The 21,256-nt window shown below is 35.7% G+C and overlaps 1 protein-coding gene across 2 annotated transcripts in view; it reads right to left on the bottom strand.

Moving 5' to 3' along the window:
* LOC108739465 overlaps positions 1 to 21,256 on the bottom strand; it is a 239,413-nt gene that overhangs the window by 31,999 nt on the left and 186,158 nt on the right. For both annotated transcript variants that reach the window (XM_018473370.1, XM_018473371.1), the window contains exon 2: positions 3,131 to 3,345. In XM_018473370.1, coding sequence (XP_018328872.1) covers positions 3,131 to 3,345 — 215 coding nt within the window. The remainder of the gene's footprint in view (positions 1 to 3,130; positions 3,346 to 21,256) is intronic.

Here is a 21,256-nt window from a genome sequence, read left to right as displayed (position 1 = left end):
ATACAGATCTGGTTTGTACAACATTAAATTTTCTGTACATATCAAACTTTTACGGGCATAGGTAGGTATGTATGTATGTATAATAAATTTAACGGTTGGAGCATGAGAGTCGTTCAATGTTTAATTGTCAAAAGCTGGCTTTTCCGCAAAATAAGCTCTACATAATAAAACGTCAGTGAATATGTGAATCGATGTGCATAATAAGCAAAATTAACGCACCATGTCAAGTTGCTTTTCAGAATTGGATAACCTTTCTACTCAAAAGTTTCAATCTTTTGTATGGAAACGGTGAAAATTCAAATTAAAAAATAACAAAAAAGAAAACAACACGTGCAACTCAGTACATGTGAACGAAGTGAAACTTGTTTGGCGATCTCTATACCTTTATAACGAATAACTAATGATTGGTGAATGAGTACGAGAATTATTATAACATATTTTATCTTTAGTCTGTAGTGACTGTAATACCGATATGCGCATGCGCGCCTTTCTATTCTCATAGCCTTTTCCGCGAGACGAATCGTTGCAAAAACGTGTCGTTTCATGACCTTGAGATTTTACTCTCATCGACCTCGAAGAAGTTTCACATCAAAAAGACTGCTGTTAAGTTTAATTTTCTAATTCAATAATAGTAGATAGATGTTTTCTAATTTTGGAAATTTTTTTATTACTTTCTTGTAATGCTATTAGATATTTTAATCATTCCTTTTAACCAACTTCCAAAAACAAGCTGTCTTATCATGTTAAATACTTACTTTAATATTATAAACAATAACAAAAAAAATCTAAAGGGTTTTGAGATAAGATAGTATCGAACATTAGGCAACATTATTAATTATAGCGTAAAACAAAAAACGTAAGTTTCTTTGAGCAGCGTTTGAAGGCTTTATGGCATTTGTTATTGAAATTTAATTACCTAATACGCTTTTATGATACCAATCGATGTAGATGCTTAACCACAACAATTGTGTCTGTTAAACTGTGCTAAAAAAGAGCTAATTTTCTTGCATAAATAGCTCAACCCTCCGACCATTAGATTGCTTTCATCCCGCACAGATTTGGCCATTAATTACGATGTAATAGCAAATTAATTTTCGGCACGAAACGCAAATTCTTTTCATGGTGCGCGACCCATGAAAGAGCCTTTTGAAAAGATTAACCTCAGGAGAAAGATTTTACAGAGAAGCAACGGAACATAACGTAAAACTTGTCCTAATTTTTTAATTTTTACGAATTATTGTAAAGCTTTTACCAGTTACTGAAAAGGTTTCATTCGGTACTCACTGATTAATAGAATAAATAAAATTGTTAATAATTTACTGCATTAAGTACTTAATATATTACCCAATCCTTTTCAATTAGTTACTATTTTAGGAGCAGTAGAGATGTAAAACAGAGAATAGCGCAGGGTCGAGTCCCATTTAGCAAAAAGAAGTTACTTAGAAATTGTAAAAAAATTGATAAAGGTGTATGTCTGGAGCACGGTGCTGTACGGGTGCGAAACGTGAACGGTGGGCGCGAGGGAAAAGAAACTGTTAGAAGTGTCCGAAATATGAGGATATCGTAGATAGAGAAGATTAGAAATGAAGAGGTATTAAAAAGAGTAGGAAAATAGAGAGCGCTATGGAAGGTTGGTTCTCAGGCTTGATGGGTTAGTTAGTGACATATTAGAAGCAAAAACAGGAGCTAAGAGGAGTACACGTAGACTTAGATTAGATGACTATTCACAAACAGTTAAAGATCCTTAGACAAAAATTTTCAGTTTCTCTCCAGTCTCTTAGAGTCTTTCAGCGTCTCTGAGAGCGTCTCTCACAGTCTTTCACAGTTTCTCAGTTATTGCCTAGGTGTTCTTATGAATCTCTCACAGTCTCTGTATGAGAGACTGTGTGACAGAGAGACTGAATGAATAAAAATGAAAAATTGAGAGACTCGAGTCTCTCGTAGAAAGACTGGGATCTCTGAAATATGTTGAACTTAGAAAATTTTAACCATGTCTATCGAGACACCACTTATTGAGAGATTCGCGTCTCGTATTCAGAGATTCGAGTCTCTCGTTCAGAGACTGGATACGAAATGAGGATCTCTCTATGAGCGACTCGAATCTCTCGTTCAGAGACGCTAAACAATTTTTTTGACAGTCTCTCTCAGCGACACCAGAGAGACTCGGTGAGAGACGGAGACTCGAGTCTCGCTTTCAGAGACTCTGAGAGGCTGAACATATTTTTTTGGGAATGTGTAAGAAGGTGTTCCAGTTTTAGGGAAATACGTATATAAATTCAGGATAGGAAGGAGTGAAAATGCTTGTCCCATCAGTTTTAGGCCTAACAACCTTGTGATGATGATGATTTTAAAAACTTCCATAAACACTGTTAAATATAGATTGACTATATATATATATGTATTAATGTGCATACAAGTAGTAGGTATGCAATGATGTTGATATGTTTGTCAGTGCATAATGCTATTATAGAGTCGTAATTAGGATTATATCGATAATAATCTAACTACCAACTGATATTGGTAAATTGCATTTAAGGACTTCTCACAAATTGTTGCACTATTAGTGGTAATTTATGGTAGAATTCGAATTAACACTGGAATCCATAAGGGCTTGCGCTCATTATTAACACGATAAGTGGATCTAAATTGGAACATAATTGTTGCAACATATTTATTAAATACTGATAATTACTTTTTCCAATATATACCTTTGAAAATTTGTTAGCTATTAAAATATTTGTATCTAATATGTAAATTTTATATTATATATTTTCTATTAAACTGAATAGTTCATTAAATGTTCTCGGCCTCATGACAATTCAAACTTTAGCGTTGAGTTTTATTTCGGGACGATTTTATTCACTGACAATTGGTAAAAATCCACTGATTCTTCTTCAGGGAGTTTTTAGCGAACCTAACTCTGTAGTAGTAACTGATTCAGTTTTCATGATTATCGACTTAAAATGTTCAGTACTTTTTGCTGTACACTAATGAGACTTATTCAGCGTATAGAAAAGGTTTGAAGCAGAGTTAGGTACACGTACATTTCACAAGATATTTATATAGGAAGCTAGATAGGCAGACAGACACTTGGCAATTTATTCAATTTGAACTTTTATGTAAGACTTACGTCGACATGCATCCCACGTAGGGGAAATACCCTTGTAGGTGGTTCTTCTTTTGGCACATATCTATAGAATTCTGAGTCGCCATAATACCACTTGACTGAATACAGCGGGGCACCCTCCAGGTCGTAGTCGCATTCAAGTGTTACGGAATGACCCGCTCGCACGGCAATTGGCACGCTCAAGTTGACACTTTTCAAACTCTTACAGCTCCATATGTCTGGAACAAGTGCAACGGAAAAATTTAGTTCTGGAAATTGGTTTTCGAAATTATAGAAAAATTGTATTATAAGTACGAAATATTTCCTACATACATATATTGGTAATTATGTAGGGTTGGTTTCGATAATACTTATGACACCTTAGGTGCACCTTTCGTCGTTTTTGCTGCTGTCATCTCCCGTAATTTATTGGTGTGTAAAACCAGGGGCCCGGGTTCGATATTGTAAATAAGTAAGTGGGTACCTAAATAGGTTTCAAATTCTAGGGGAAATCGGCGAATACAAATTATAAGATTTTAGCATGATTATTCAAAAGAAAGAAACAACTGTGAATTTTCCTATTCAATATAATTTCGTTTGATTTATTTGAGTTGGAGAACTCACTGAACATTCGATAAGAAATCGGTCGCGTTGTATATGTTATAGGACAGTCGAAAGTGAGTTATTGACTAGAAAATGAGATAAACAGTAGTGTGAACTAATACCTTAAACGATCGATGTCCATTTCTGTACGTTATTACTAGACAATTTTACTAACACTGATCAAGAATCAATACCAATATAATTACTTGGCGCTTTGAAGGGTTGTCCAAATGGAAATTACTTTCCGATAGCAACGTTTTCCTTGCATCTACCATTTAGATGAACAGAGAAGGTTAATGATTCATTTGTGTATCCATACTGTTAAAAGCAGATCACGTCGTGCCTCATATTCATTCAAAATCAAATGTTAAAGGCAATTTTGGACTATTTGACTGGACCAAAAGCAAAGAGTGTGCGGCCTATAGTGTGAAGCAAGAATATTGATGTTCTTTTACGTTGAGTACGTTAATAATAATTTGCGTATCGGGGGACGCTTCAGATCTTTTGGAATTTACCCATTCCATATTCAGGTCTTGGTTACATCGGTTTCACTCCTTTTGTTCTTAATGATAAGTATCGGATTTTGCATAACATTGAAATTAGGCCTTTCGTCACATAACACAATGGACACGATGATATGATTAATGCAGTCCATTTTAGGTAATAACATTTGATATTCATTGTTATTTCAAATGGGCTGTTTAAAGTGAACGTATGTTTTGGATATTGTTTAATAAGAACGTTTATTAAGGTTGAAATACTTTAGTAGCGGTAAATATCAACTAGATGGCGATACATGTCTGTACCTGGGTACGACATAGTTCATTGAAACAGTTCCTTATGTTGGATAAGTAAACTGGCAAATATTACTTCTGATATATATACCTAAACAATATCGTATTCGTTAGCAGCAGCAACTGGACATGGGATAAAATGAATGTACTTATACTTCATTTACTTTCTCTAGCGATGTGCCCCTTCCAATGTCTCGGATGCGCGCTGGCAAAATCGTAGGTAGGGAGAAAAAAGCTCATTATACTCTCGACTCTTGTTCATTAAACATATATTTTTTCATACAGTACCTGCCAAAAGTTTTGTTCAATCATGAATAGTAGTACGAGTCGAAAACAAGTGTTAAAGCCTTTAATATGTCTTCAAATATAAATAAACATCTCATTGATATTATTAGTAGTAAATGGTACCAATAACAGCACATTTGAGCAATGCAATTTTAGTGGATAAAATGGTCAATTTTTCCGTGCAGTACAGTACGGATTATACGCTCCTCACCGGTTAAGAGTTTGGCCAAGAGTTGTCTCCTTCCTTTTCTGGCCTAGTGCAGTTCTTTTCTACTTTGCGCCGGTCAAACTGAAGGTCACATCGCTACAGAAAGTAAACGAAGTATGCCATAAACCAAAAAAGAAACTATAGAAGACGTAACAGTAGGCGCTGACTACTGAATCTACCGATACATATATGAAACACCAGGGAATCCCAAATTAAATCTTATCTAGCCACCCACTGTATTTCCTTAGCTATCCGCAATGCTCCTCTTAAATTGTATACGACTTTTTGCGCTTTACCTTCTTAATTGGGTTAGATACTGCTGTTGACAATTATGCCAAATTTCAAGCTTGCCTTGTCCGCATAAGAAGTCCAATTAACACTTAAAGCTTCTTCGAAAATTGACCTATTCTATCGAATTAGTTTGCCCAATCATAATATCATACCGCTTGAAGATTTATTCAATGCAGATTTTCATACCAAATTTTATTTAGCTCTTATGCCTACTGCCTAAAAATTGTACGTGAAAATTTAGAATAGAAGAGTAATAATAGGGAACTCCTATTGCTCTTGCTATTGTTAACAAAATAATAACAATTCATTTGCTATTAGGTAGTTACTATTAGATAAGCACAATAAAGAACACTGTCACAATTCAGTATAACAGAAGTCCTTATTCGATATGAAACCGATTCAATTATACACAACAGATAAATGACTTGTGTATGAATGGTATCTATAAATCTAAACTGAACTGTAGTGGTTATAGATACTATAGGTATAACTACGCAATGTACGTGGGCGTATTTTATTAAACCTGAAATGGTATCTGATTTACAAGCAATAATGCATGAACCTGCGGTGAAACAGAAGGTTTGTAACAGTATGAATGTTCTAATTAATAAAGGGGCATCGTTTTTCTGAGTATATTGTGCTCTCTGAACAAAGTAACGATTTCCACCGACCTTTTTTTAGAGCGTTTTCCGGAAAAGAAAGAAAACCCATTAAATAGAAATTTAATAAGTTCTCTTCTCCTACTGACTTTATGTTCCTTTTCAGGAAATAATTAAATGATTGTGCCAACAAGATTTCTTTAAAAATAAGTTTTAACTGAATTTTGCACTCGAATAACAGTAGAAAAGGTCGATCGAGAGTGGCAATAAATTTTTACTGGTTTAGAGAAGTTGTTAAGTTTTATGGTCACGAAGAACTTCGAAATGGGATTGCGGTGATTTTTGTGGACAGATTTTTGTCGATTTTAATCTATATTACAAAGTCTTTCGAGCTTATAAAGGAATAGCAATTTCAGTGGCTAACGATCGAAGTTGAAACCGTAAACAATCCATTCATGTAATGAGCTAACATTTTGAAGGAAATTAAAAACAAAATAAAACTTTCGAAACGGAAGGTAGAATTTCATTTATTGCTTCAATAGAATACATATTGTGTACCTAGCTAACGTAAGTATACTTTATATTATTTAATTTTATTTTCTACAGAACCGAATAAGATACCTATGAATTTATAGAGAAGTTATTTTATGTATTTTGACAAATACGTGATTGAATTAACACATTCAGCATCGGAGGTAGAAGGACCTCTAAAGAAGTTTGCCAATTCTGCTAGAGAAACATTAGGTAGACCCGAATCAAGGCAGCATCAATTCGCCTACCGACCGCGAAAGCCTTTACCAATTTGTGAGACGTGATTGAATGTTTTGATAGATTATATATTACTTTAAGTTTAGCTTCTCAGTAGTCTAATCTAGGTCTACCTCAATCTATTTAACTCCTGTTTCTGCCTCTAACATGTCTGTGACTAGCCCTTCATTCCTGATAAGGTGTCCTACCAACATATCTCGCCTACTTCTTATATTGACTTCCATAGAGTCCTCTGTTCTCCTACTCTTTCTAATACTTCTTCATTTATAACCTTCTCTATCCACGACATCTTCAGCATTCGCCTATAACACCACATTTCGAACGCTTGTTACCTTTTCTACAGCGCCGCGCTCAAAGCTTTTTATTGAAGGCGACTCGACCCTGCGCTATCCTCTGCTTTAGGTATATCCCTACTACTCCTTCCGTCCTAACTTATCTGACTTCCTAGATACTTAAAATCAGACGCTTTTTCTAAATCTTTCATCTCCTACCTTTATATTCGCTCTTTAACTACTTTTTCTTCCCCTGCATACCAGTATTTTTGTTTTACGTTTATTTATCTTCATATAATACTGTTTTGTCAATACCGCTTTCATTTTATTTAAAGCTATCTCTTAATCCTCCTGCAAATCTAAGCATACTAATCCTTTGTCCCTGCATATCTATCCCTAAAGTTTCACTGTCTTTAGTGATATTGATCGCGTCTTCGATATATAGAATAAAAAGCAGTGGTGGCAGTGTGGAGCCTTCTCTAACTCCCTTCTTAATATTTACTATACTGCGTTGCTGTTCCACCCTTCTAACTGCCTGTTGCTTTTTGTACAAACTAAGTATCACTCTGTAATTCCAAACGCATCGAGGTAAATTTTCCTACTGCAAAACTTGACCCGTTTACCTAATTTAGGACCTTCGACAACGGTATCCATCCTTCCGAATTTGTCTGGTTCAACTAATAGTCTTGATAATGTCATTATTACGTATATAAGTTACTCTACAATAATATCAAATCGTGGATCTGACTCGCTCATGGCCGATTAAAGAAACAATGACCACTTTAGTTAAAAGCTTAATCCTGTCATAGAAAATGTAGTTATTTTAATCCCTTTCCCGATGAAAAGAGATAACGATTTCCTGAAACCCTAAACGAGAGAACTCCGTTGAGGTGGTAGTTTTCGCGTGGTTTTCAGAGGGAATTTTAGTTCGCTCGGTGTGGGTCAAGCGGTTGTTTTGTCAAATTTAATTACAAGGGCGCACTTTGCAAATGGAAATTCTATGTGAAATCGTCGCCGGGCTTATTCCTGCCACATGTGGCGAGAGTGTGGGAGGTAATCTGGGACGGATTTCACGTGAAGGAAACAAGAGAAGATAAAACGGTCACGGAGACACAGGATTGTAGCACGTCTCGGAGGACCGTCGCTTTAACCATAAACTCCCTAGTTCGCTGTTGCCATATTCCGTTGAAACAAAAGCTTCGCTGAGAGATCCGAACGATTAGGGGTTATACGAATTCGTGCTGCATTAAATTTTCCTTACATTGGCGCAAACATTTAATGAACGCAATTTTATGAAGACTATACAATACGGGGACAATAAAATTAACCGAAATAGACGGTAGCGATCCTCTCCCGAAATGTACAATTATTGGACCTCGTCAGCACGCCGTAGACAGTTCCAACAGAATATTGACTAACTGTGTCTGCTGCCTTCAGTCAACGTTTGATGAATTACAACAAACTGCGTAGTGAATGTCATCTGTAGGTAGAAAGTTGCCACATTTAAGTTTTCGACAAAGTCCATTAGGATATCAACTTGTCCAATTGGGGGACCGAGTGGCATGGCCTAGTGGTTTAGACCATTGCCTAGCATTCGGGAGGACGCCGGTTCGATTCCGGATCCGTCTGCCTTGGTCCAAGTTTTTCTGTGGTTTCCTTGGATCACCTAGGCAAATGTTGAGGCAGTAATATTCCACAGATAATCTTTCATTCTCTTCTGTCTTCATTTCGTCCGTCTCATCTTTCTCACCCGAACCACCACCCACCCATTCCCACGATTCCTGAAAGCAGGCTGAAGAGGGCCTTCCGCCCTACTTTCCGGCGTAGTCCGGAGGGACTGCCCGCCCACCAGCAGCATTACTGGCTGGTGGGAATGAAACACCCAAACATTTTTACGTTTTTTCCAATTGGGGTTGTTTGTATAAGGGCAGTAGGAGGTGTTAGTTTCTATTCTGTCGGAACTGTCTACGATGTGCGAACGAGATCCAGTGAAATCGAATCAACGATTGTCAACCGTAAACTTTTTGATAACAATTGATAATGATCAGGTGCGTGACTGGGTCTATTCAAGTCTTGAACTTTGATAAAGTTCATTTGTTTTGTTGTGAGGATCTGACCGTTTCTGTCATTCATCGCGCGAAACAATTCTGAGGGTAGAAACGGTGTGAATGATACATGACTTAAGGTTATCGCTGTTATCGTCAAGTAACAAACATTAATATAGACTAAGTTATGAAATTTCCATTTCATCAGGTTGCGGAAGCGCCCGCCGTGACTGTGTTTCTGTTGATGATTAATATTGGGACCGACACAGGGGCTTTGCCGAAAAGGGATCGCAGTATAATGGCAATTCATTTTCCACCTGTACGTGTATCTATTATTTGATGTAAATGTGATATACGAAGGGTGACACATTTCAAATAGAATATTCACCCGCTTGAATAAAAACAGATGCTGCTTTTTGACAAAGGACGATTACAAACCGTTTAAGTAACTTTACCTATTAAACGAAGAGTTAAAACAAAATGAAAAAGTCACACACATGATGGAACACCTTTTAGATATCATTGTATCATCTATAGAAATCTAGACCGCTAAACTATTTTTTTATAATGCCCTCTCGGATTTGAGCTCTTCATCTAGTTCGATTTTTCTATTTATTCATCATCATCATCATAAGGTCGTCAGTCCTAAGACTGGTTGGACACGCACCTTCACTCTTTCCTATCCTGAGCTAATCTTTGCATTACCTCAAAACTATAACAACCCACATCCTTAACTATTTGCGAACAGTAATTTAATCCAGGTCTACCTCTACCCCACCTCTCCCGTTTCTGCCTCTAATATGTCTCTGACTAGACCTTCATACCTGAGAAGGTGTCCTACCAACCTATCTCGTCCATTTCTTACTGACTTCCATAGAGTCCTCAGTTCTCCTATTCTTCCTAATACCTCTTCATTTCTAATCTTCTCTACCCACGGTATCCTCATCATTCGCCTATAACCACATTTCGAACGCTTCTTACCTTTTACCGTCTATGTTTCGTACCCGTACAGCGCCGAGCACCAAACCTACACCTTCAACAATCTGTTTCGAATTTCTCAATTAACCGTTCGCTAGCAAAGAAATGAGTTCTTTTTATTGGAGGCGACTCGACCCTGCGCTATCCTCTGCTTTATATCTCTACTAATCCTTCCGTCCTGATTTATCTGACTTCCTAATAGATACCTAAAATCAGTCACTTCTTCTAAGTTTTCGTCTCCTGTTTTTAAATTCGCTCTTTCCCTGCATTTTCTTTTCCTGCATACCAGTATTTTTGTTTTACTTTTGATTATTTTCATACAGTACTGTTTTGTCAATACCGCTTCCATTTTATTTAAAGTTATCTCTAATTCCTCCTTGCTAGATACTAATAGTGCTATATCATCCGCAAATCTAAGCGTACTAATCTTTTGCCCCTGTATATCTATCCCTACAGCTGTACTGTTTTTAATGATGTTAATCGCGTCTTCAATGTATAGATTATTAAGAAATATATATAATAAGTGTTAGTATTATATTCTCATAAAAATGAGCGCTGCTACTTATAAATTTAGAACGGAATATACACTCTGCCTACATTTTTATAGCGATCAAATACGAAATTGGAAAAACTTTACTGCAGCAAATCGTACTTAATAATGTGTAAAGTTTATATACTTATAAGCTCGCATAGCACAAGTTTTGTGGACGTCTCGGTCCAGTCCTACGTATAAAAGTCGCTTCTTTATGTGATAACTTCTCTAAATAGTTTAAAAGCATCTGCGGACATAATAAGGATAATATTTCCGGAATGCTGCAGGAATTACGACACCAAGACACACTTACTACGTCTAAGATAAGACCTAAATGCCAAGTTTATATCTCGAGTTTCGTTCTTCTACGGCACTATAAAGACATAGAGAAAGAGAAATGTAAATGAAGTGCCTTTATATTTTGTCTGGCCATTAATCTGGCGCAGAGGTTGCTCTATCTTTCCGCGAATAAGCTTAATTTCACGTGTTGTGCGCTAAGAACTTCCAACAGGCGACGTGTTTTACTAGAAACTTTTGTACTTGGAGTAAATTTTAAGTTAAAAGGAAAAAATCTCAAGTCAGCAACTCATATTGTATTTTTTTTAGTCATTCATAGGCCGAAGCCAACGCTATATTTCGGACGAATTGCCAAAATTGGCATATTCCGCAATAACTTATCTATGAGAATGCACGTATCTTCTTTCTTGTTTCTACTTGAGACTGTGGTCATTGGCTGCGTTTTCAACATGCCTTTGCTAGGGTAGGAAACAAAATGAAAAGAGATAATTGAATAATAATAAGCGGTGCAACAGTTACAGGTTGTTTAGATATGTAAAAGATCAGGGTCGGCTTTATAACTGCCTGGCTGGAATTATATCTTTAAACAAGTCTTTACTTTCCTAAATTCCTGAGAATGTTCAACATTCTTTAATGTCCGATGCTAACAACATGCTCAAATTCTGCCGGCCTGCATCCCTCTGTGTTACACACCAATTGGTGTAATGTTATTCCTTTTTCTTTAACAGTGTCCGCTGCAATTGCTACCTGACATCTCTTTTCTATGCTTACGATATTCCCTATAACGTCTGTCGTGAGTAACAGTAGGCGTTCTGTCAGCAACCGCTTTTGAAAGTTCCAAATTTACCAGTTTCTCCTAAGAGGTGCATGAGCAAGACTTATTCTATCATGAGTGGGACTTATCACCACCATACTTATAAGCAGGTTTGATAAAAGGGAAAACGTCAAACCCTTAGAATATATGCGGAAATAAGTTAAAAATACCAGTTTACTTGTTCTAGCTGCTTATCGAATACAATCACTCGTTATTCGACGTTAGTTATTTTTTCACCATGATGTATTTTGATGAACTCCAAACACAAAAATAGTTGCCACAGAGCAAATTTTAGATCGAGGACGTTACATGAAAGGAAATTGTTAGTTAGAGTGTTAATTACATTTAACGTTTAATTATTTAATCTTTCTTTCTTTGTTTCCAATTTTAATTCCAACATTGTACGTTTAGTTTACCATTTTTTACATCCAATACACATAGTCGGTGAATACACCAAGGAAGTAAAAGATAATTAATTAAATTATGTGACATCGCCTACACCAGCGCAAAATTTCCAATGTTCCAACTTCCACCTGTGCTTAAAACTGGCGATGACGACGTATGAAACTTATGAATATGCAACGATTTTCATTTTGCACAGAATTTTATTTATAAAGGCATCTCAGTACTGCTAGCGCTGAATGTGTCGACGGCAACCACAGCTGTCTGAAAACTGCACACCCCTGTGTTAATTTAATCACCCACATCATACACACATATATGTACATTCAGATTAAAAGCGAAATACATTCACTTATCAGGATGATAGTATGCATATATATAGGCATGAATTTCCAAAAATAGGTAAGAGAATACATCAATTTTGGCTTTAAATTATTTCCACAACAACTTGTAACTGATCTTCCACTTGAGGAATCAAATAGAATGTTCAATGAGGACATGCAATAATTAATTTTAGATTTTACCGGGTACGCTCGCGTAAACACTGTCGACAAAAATCTTTGTAGAAAATTATATATTAAGGTATTAAGCACTTGTAACTTTAGTAATCTGTACGTCAGCAAGAAGCAATTACATGGAGCAGAATGAGTGACAAAGCTGTTGAAGAAGAGACTCATTTTAATCGCTTATTCTAGTACCTATCTCCTACCTATTGCACGCAGCCTAAAGCTCTTTCGTTCTTGCCTAAAACCACTTTCATTTGCATTTTAAATTCAATTTAGTTTCTAAAGGTTCTATGTCCACAGATTGGTTACACGGAGCTGTTATTAGAAGTAGGTATTAAAAATGCCTTGGTCTACTGGCAAACTTAAGAAAAAAAAAGAGAAATTGGGTAATAGTCGTATTTCTCTGGCTTATTATGTAATCCCTTCCCATTTAATCTGGTCCAGGATTTTTCAGAAATTGATATCCAGGGAGAAAAAATATTAACGTTGTAACTTAGTAATACTTACACTGCCACAAGTCTTGTTCTTCTTGTAAGTAACGAGTACGTTTTAAAACTATTTTTATTAATAACTACATCTGTAACCAAATTTAGCTTACGCAAAAGCTCATCAATATTTCCGATTTTAATTCTGATTTTGTATAGGGAGCGGAAGTTAAACTTTTAGTGAAAATTGATCATAAATCCCCTGGTGAACTTTATTATTCAATTATTTATAGCTTTAGTAGATGAAAATTGCTCTTATAAATATCAAAACGGGAGAGAGGAATTTATGCTGTAAAAGTTTGTCGGAATTTTAAAGGAAAAATGTTTTTAAAAGCTAATATTGCTGCTGCGTACTTTTATAACTATATCTATATGAAATACCATGCAAAAGAAAACGAAAAGTTCTGGTGTTTTTCCGAAAAAGAATGTTGTGTTTATTAGCACTTGATTATGCCTTTTTATAACTTTAGTTAGTACAATTATAAATACAGTATGGACTACTGTTGGTAAGTTATTCATATGCCTCTTCGGTTGATGGCAATTGTATTTAGGCACCACCTCTACATGTAACAAATACATCAATACTATAATAGTATTAGCTGCTATTCCTAGATCGGTGGCATCTAATTCCTATTACGATTTTATGTCTTAAATAAGAATTTACTGCAAACTGTGGTTAAGTTAGGGAAAACCTACTTCTCAAGTTGATTTATCTGGCACTAAACGATTTTTAGTTCACCTTAAGGCGCAAATAGCACATGAAACAGGCGCATACGGAAGCTCTAGTACGTGTTAAAAGAAGCTAAAACAGGTTACGACTGCAGATAAAGCCACTAAAATGTGGAAAGGGTAATTACTAACACTGACAAGATGGAAACGTTATTATTTCGCTAATTAAGCTTTTAAGAGTGAAACACAGAAACGTTTGCAGCAAAGTAATAGTTACATAGGTACTTCTGTAACTACTTCCTGTAAATTTCTTCAATAAGTTTGAATAATGATATCTCAGATATATTCTCTCTAAAAATTTTCTGTACAGAGATACAGTTATAGATAAATAAGAATAGAAACTGTTGTAAAACTAATGATTACTTAACTTAATTTTTAGTCATAATTACATACCGCATTTGGATTTATTTACGGAAAATTTGAAGATAAGAGAGACCAATTAAAGGATTTACTTTCTATTGCATGTTACTTACTTTAAGATATTAATAGTAAAGATACCAAATCTTAAGCGGTATTTATTTGAAGCCTAATAAGTATTTTCTTATAAGCACTCTTCTCTTATGTATATCACACGTTAGAAAAAAATAGCAATTTGTTAACAACGACTGGAGGCATTTGAGGCCTAATGCCGCACAAGATCAGAAAACGATATCAAGAGGAAACTGAATTGACCATGAGCGCATTAGTCGAACGGATTCAAAAGAAAAATGGCATCTATTTCGTTGCTTCTATGCCTTCTGATTTGTATACGTCACATTGGATTTAGACCTTCCTTCTCTACAACGATTTCTTATAGCATTTTAAGTTAAATAGTCGATTTTACTTTACGTTATACATGTAGCAGTGTCTAATAGACGAAGATTTTTCATTACTGATTATAGCAATACGAAAGTGTAAAAAATATCTTTAACTTAAAAAAAGTAGCTTAAAAAGGCCTTAAGATTTTAAACAAATAAGCAACTTTTAATCCTCTTATGACTCTGATTTCAACCGAATTCGTTTAGTAACTGATATCTATCAGGAAGAACAATTAAAGTGGGATTTAGGGCTTGTATCAACATGGCTTATACTAATTTGTTGCAATTAATTAACACCGTTTAACAAATCGATAGGCTTTATGTAACATGTAGACATGAACACTAGATATACGCATAAAGTATTTGTTCTCGAGTTTTTTTTATTATGTACAGGGTGCTCCACAATTTCTTGGCCAAGTTATAGCGCAGGAAGTGATAGAGAGATGAAACAAAAATCATTTCAATATTGTCTTGTTTTTATCGACTATCTTTTATCTGCAACATGTCATGTTACATACCGTTGAATTCCGCATTACATGGTGGTTTCCTTTCTATAATATTGTAGCGAAAACGAGCGTGTTTGTGTGCGATCGGGCATATGTGTGTGTGGGCGGCTTATCTATTCGCCGGCTAGCCGCGGGCGCCTTTCTTCATGTGCGCCGTATCTGTAAACGTGTGTGTCGTACCTGCGTTCCGGGAAAGCAATTGAACAGTTCAAAGAAAACGAAACGTTTCCGGACGGCTCGAGAATGTTCCCGAAAGGAGGCAAGGGAGTATAAAAAGGAAGAGACGATTGCCGAAGTAGAGTAGAAATAAATTGACCGTTGCAGAAGTGAATCAAGAAATAAATTGACGGTGATAGAAGTGAAATAAATAGAACCTTTACTTTACCTAAGTAAATAAATAGAATAATTAGTGTAAATAAATAGTTTTCTTCTTAAAAGTTAATTTGTTAAACCCACGAACATTACAATATAGAAAGTTAACGTTGGGGGACACCCTGTACATACGTATATAGGTGTGTTCATAAACGGATTACAATTGAACAGTAACTTCAATGCGAACTTTATTCGAATTTTTGTTTTATATCTCAACCTCAGAAAAACAGAAAATCGCATAAAAGGAAAGCAATAACAACGAGAAACAAAACAGAAATAACAAAAGAAAAGTTAAAGCAATACATTTTGGATGTAATTCTTCAATATAATTGCCGCATTTGTTGGGACACGACAATCCTGTCGACAGAACTTGAACGTGTAGCGCGAGCTGTTCTTTCCGATACTTTTCCTTTATCTGGAAATTATTAAATTATCTGAGAATTGTCGTCCGGGATAAGCTTTTGTGTTGTTCCAGTTTAGTAAATGGTTTTTATATTTCGACTCGTGTGTGTGTCATCAAATGCATGTAGTGCTACAACCGAAGCGGTCGTTCCCGTTACGTAAGGCATTTCAGCACCTAATGGAAATTGTTGGGAAAAGCGGATATAGAATGAGAAAAAAAAGCGACAAACTCTAAACTTAATAGCGGGGAACGTTAAAGCAGATAAAACATTTGCTAACGACGAGTTGATGTAATTTAACCTTTTAAGAATGTCCTGTGTGCCGCTTTGTATGTGCAGGAGTTTTTTAACGTTTACTTCTGTACATGTTAACAGCGGAAAATAAGATTCATCCAAAAGGAAACCACTACACTTGTGCACGACATGAAACCAGCCACAGAGAGACACTGATAGAATAAATGGGCTATTTCAAATAAAGGTAAATAACTCATTGGTTTAATCGTAACTCACATTAAACGATAGCAAATCGATTGGAGAACAATCCTCTCTTTGATGTGTAGGTAATTAACGACAAATTGAATGTAAGCAACAGAATTTAGATAATATGTCATCATCATAAGGTCGTCAGTCTCAAGACTGGTTGGACACGTACCCCCACTCTTTCCTATCCTGAGCTAATCTTCGCATTTCCCTAAAACTAGAACATACACCTTTAACAACCTTTTTCTAATTTCTAAATTAACCGTTCGCGAACATAGAAGTGACTTCTTTTCATTAAAGGCGACACGACCCTGCGCTATCCTCTGCTTTATATCCCTACTACTCCTTCCATCCTCACTTATCTGGCTTCTATGTGATATAATCATATTTTGGGACATCTACTCAGTTATGAACGGGTAGTTAGAAGCATATATTCAATGGGTAGATTCAGTTACTCGGTCCAATTGTCCAACTCTTTTAAGTCATTGAACGAAGGTGTACCAGTGAGTTATTGTCTTTGGTCTTCAATCTTCGAGTTTATCTTTGATAAAGGAGAAAGAAATGATAATTGCTTTTTAACTGTCTTCGACATGTAAATTAATAGCAATTGAACCAATATCTCGTAATGTTGCCGTTATTTATTCCATATAACGGGAAGGCAAGTATCCGAGATATTTAGCTGGTTTGTAGGTAATAACAACCATGTGAATAGTCGGCTGGTAGTGAGGTTCCTGTGAATGACGCTGACAAATTATGACATTGGGCATTACATACATCTACGTATCGTATACATTTACGTAACGAGAAAGAACATTCTCTGAGACAAATAGTGGATCGGGGGCGTGTGGGAGGAATATAATAAATAACGCGACATTAAACGACTGACGCCAATATCTAGTCGGACCAATCGCCGTCGTATTAAACAAGACATCAATCTTCACGTTGTCGTAGCACATATGACAGGATCGATCATTTGCAGAACTTGCAAAGGTCACTGTCAAGAAGATTAAGGCAGGTAGTAATAATAATAATGTTGGATGAAGATTACTAACTACTACTAAGTCAGCATTTTTTCTTAACGTTTCTTGTCTATAAATAGGTCACTTTTAATTACCAAATTTGTCCTATTGAATCGAATATGTATGATACAAATGGACCATTAAAATTAGTATGTTTCAGTGAACTCAAATATGATTAAATATTAACCAATGANTTCGAATTTCTAAATTAACCGTTCGCGAGCATAGAAGTGGCTTCTTTTTATTAAAGGCGACACGACCCTGCGCTATCCTCTGCTTTATATCCCTACTACTCCTTCCATCCTGGCTTATCTGGCTTCTATGTGATATAATCATATTTAGGGACATCTACTCAGATATGAAGGGGTAGTTAGAAGCATATATTCAATCGGTAGATTCAGTTACTCGGTCCAATTGTCCAACTCTTTTAAGTAATTGAACGAAGGTGTACCAGTTACTTATTGTCTTAATCTTCGGGTTTATTCTTTGATAAAGGAGAAAGAAATGATAATTGCTTTTTAACTGTCTTCGACATATAAGTGAATAGCAATTGGACCAATATCTCGTAATGTTGCCGTTATTTATTCCATATAACGGGAAGGCAAGTATCCGAGATATTTAGCTGGTTTGTAGGTAATAACAACCATGTGAATAGTCGGCTGGTAGTGAGGTTCCTGTGAATGACGCTGACAAATTATGACATTGGGCATTACATACATCTACGTATCGTATACATTTACGTAACGAGAAAGAACATTCTCTGAGACAAATAGTGGATCGGGGGCGTGTGGGAGGAATATAATAAATAACGCGACATTAAACGACTGACGCCAATATCTAGTCGGACCAATCGCCGTCGTATTAAACAAGACATCAATCTTCACGTTGTCGTAGCACATATGACAGGATCGATCATTTGCAGAACTTGCAAAGGTCACTGTCAAGAAGATTAAGGCAGGTAGTAATAATAATAATGTTGGATGAAGATTACTAACTACTACTAAGTCAGCATTTTTTCTTAACGTTTCTTGTCTATAAATAGGTCACTTTTAATTACCAAATTTGTCCTATTGAATCGAATATGTATGATACAAATGGACCATTAAAATTAGTATGTTTCAGTGAACTCAAATATGATTAAATATTAACCAATGACAAAAACTGGATCAGTTATCAGGGCTTGGTCGACTGGGGAACAGGTTGTCTAAGACTCCCGAGATAAAAATGTTCAGTCTCTGAAAGCGAGACTCGAGTCTGCGTCTCTCATCGAGTCTCTCTGGTGTCGCTGAGAGAGACTGTCAAAAAAACTGTTTAGGGTCTCTGAACGAGAGACTCGAGTCACTCATAGAGAGATCCTCATTTCGTATCCAGTCTCTAAACGACAGACTCGAATCTCTGAATACGAGACTCGAATATCTTAATAAGTGGTGTCTCGATTCAACATATTTCAGAGATTCTAGTCTTTCTACGAGAGACTCGAGTCTCTCAATTTTTCAGTTTTATTCATTCAGTCTCTCTGTGAGAGACTCGAATCTCTGAATTAACAATTTTATCGTTGTAATCTTTTAGACAGAGACTATGAAAGATCCATAAAAACATCTAGGCAATAACTGAGAGACTGTGAAAGACTGTGAGAGACGCTCACAAAGACGCTGAGGGACTGGAGAGAGACTGAAAATTTTTGTCTTGGGTTATTCAATTGGTTCTTTTCAAGTGTTTGAATTTCATTAACTAGCTGAATTTTTTATTAAATATATCTGTACAGATATTGTTTATTGAAGCATTGCTATTAAAATATAAAAAAAAACAATTTTAAATCAAATAAATAATTCAGACCTACTCGTTTTAATGCTTTGTCGTCGCTCAAATATGTACCTATCTAAGAGCACAGTTTAATAATAAATTCATGAGCGTTTCCAATTAATGATTTAGCGTTAACATCACGTCCTTAATTCTACCCAACTTCCATTAAATTAATCACACTTGACGATAATCCTTTTTATTTGCTGAAACTAAATCAATCGAGACTTGGTACAGATTCCCAGAATCGACTGTACCTATTTGCCGACATTTCAGTTCACCCTTCTAATACGATACATATAATAGATGTTTGTAATGTTTACGTCTAGTTGTTTGTTCTATTTTCCACGTATGGGGGATTATTCTGGATGCATAAAAGGAATATAAGCCTCGGTAACATCGGCGATTAACCGCTTCTACTGTTTAAAATTGGTTACGTATTACATATAGGTATTCGATAGTTTCCAGATGTTGCTTAGTAATACGAGTATAAGAGCTTATTGAATTCCATTTTAATAATAGCAAATCCGTGTGATATTGTATACGAGTTTGGAAACCAAAGCTCAATCATCTCAGTGGATAATTTAGAAGAAACTATGAACTATACTAAAATGTTGCCACAAGTTTGCTCTCTGGACAACCAAGCTCTGACATTTACCTATAGATAAGTACATTTTACATTACGTTAATTATGCATATTCTTGTTTTCCAAACGATGACTAATATCGGCATACCATTGTTATGTTCGCAAACATTTAGAATCGGTAACAAGCAATTCATATTGCAATGCGAAAGTCAACTAATCGACTCGTACTTAATTAGTTTCGTCCTCATATACCCTTGCCAGAAAGGAAACGATCCTGACTGCTACCCTATTAAATAATACGGAAATGAGATGAATGCTGGGGCAACGCAGCAACAGCCTTGTACGTATTTGGGCTAAAAACCGATCTGTGGCGGATTTGTTTGCCGATTCATTAATACATTGCTTTCAGGTATTCGGAAAGTTATTACGGGGTTTTAATTACGAAAATAACCCCTTACGAAAACGCTTCCAGCTATTTTAGTTAACTACCACAACACCATTCCTACTTTAGAACGATATGCGTTTGTAATTGAAGTGAAATTGTTTTACTTTTGTTTGAATAACTATAAATATGTGAAATGTAAGTTTGATATTTTTAAAAAGTTTAGGTAGACGATAATTATTGCAACAATCGAGATGAACCTGTAGTTTGACAGCTCAATATTTAAATCCATGCGTTCTAACTAAATAACCTAACGTAATCTAAGGAGTATAGCGAATTTATTCTATTTTTAGAATAAATATTTTAGAATGTCTTCCAAACGAAAATTAATTTTAAACTTGCGAGATCTCAGCTGGAATTTTTTTATACCATAAAGCGTTCAGTAATAAATTAAGTTACGCTAAAAGTATTGTTATTGCCTGCCTTCGCAAAAATTGTTATGATGAAAACATTAACTGCTGTTTGCCTTTTACTAAGAAATTAAGTGTTAATTATTTAATAATGGAATAAACGTCCACCCCACGAGACATATTTTAGTAAAAAGCTTGACGCTACTTGTACTTAGATTTGGTGCTATAAAATGTGTAGGTGTAGATAATGATTAATTGACGTTAATGGACTACATAATTTCATGAATAAGACGTTGGATTGCTTTGTCTTTTTAGCAGTCTCATCAAAAGTATTTGAGATAATAGTCGAGATTGATTGATAAAAGTTTTATTAATATTATCAACTTTGGATTTTTGTTTTATCTGAAATGATCTTTTGAAATATTAATTGCATGATAATTTTTTTAATTTCGTAATACTGGAAGAGATTAGACGTTTCGAAAGAGAGCATGATGAGTATAACGAAACCAATAGCAATTCCCGAGATAAAAATGTTCAGTCTCTCATTGTCTCTGAAAGCGAGACTCGAGTCCCCGTCTCTCATCGAGTCTCTCTGGTGTCGCTGAGAGACTGTCGAGAGACTGTCAAGAAAACTGTTTAGCGTCTCTGAACGAGAGACTCGAGTCGCTCATAGACAGATCCTCATTTCGTATCCAGTCTCTGAACGAGAGACTCGAATCTCTGAACGAGAGACTCGAGTCGCTCATAGAGAGATCCTCATTTCGTATCCAGTCTCTGAACGAGAGACTC

This window comes from Agrilus planipennis, unplaced genomic scaffold, assembly GCF_000699045.2.
Source record: "Agrilus planipennis isolate EAB-ADULT unplaced genomic scaffold, Apla_2.0 scaffold208, whole genome shotgun sequence".
NCBI lineage: Eukaryota > Metazoa > Arthropoda > Insecta > Coleoptera > Buprestidae > Agrilus > Agrilus planipennis.
Note: the sequence above shows the minus strand (reverse complement) of the source record. Positions and strands in the feature narration are given on the sequence as shown.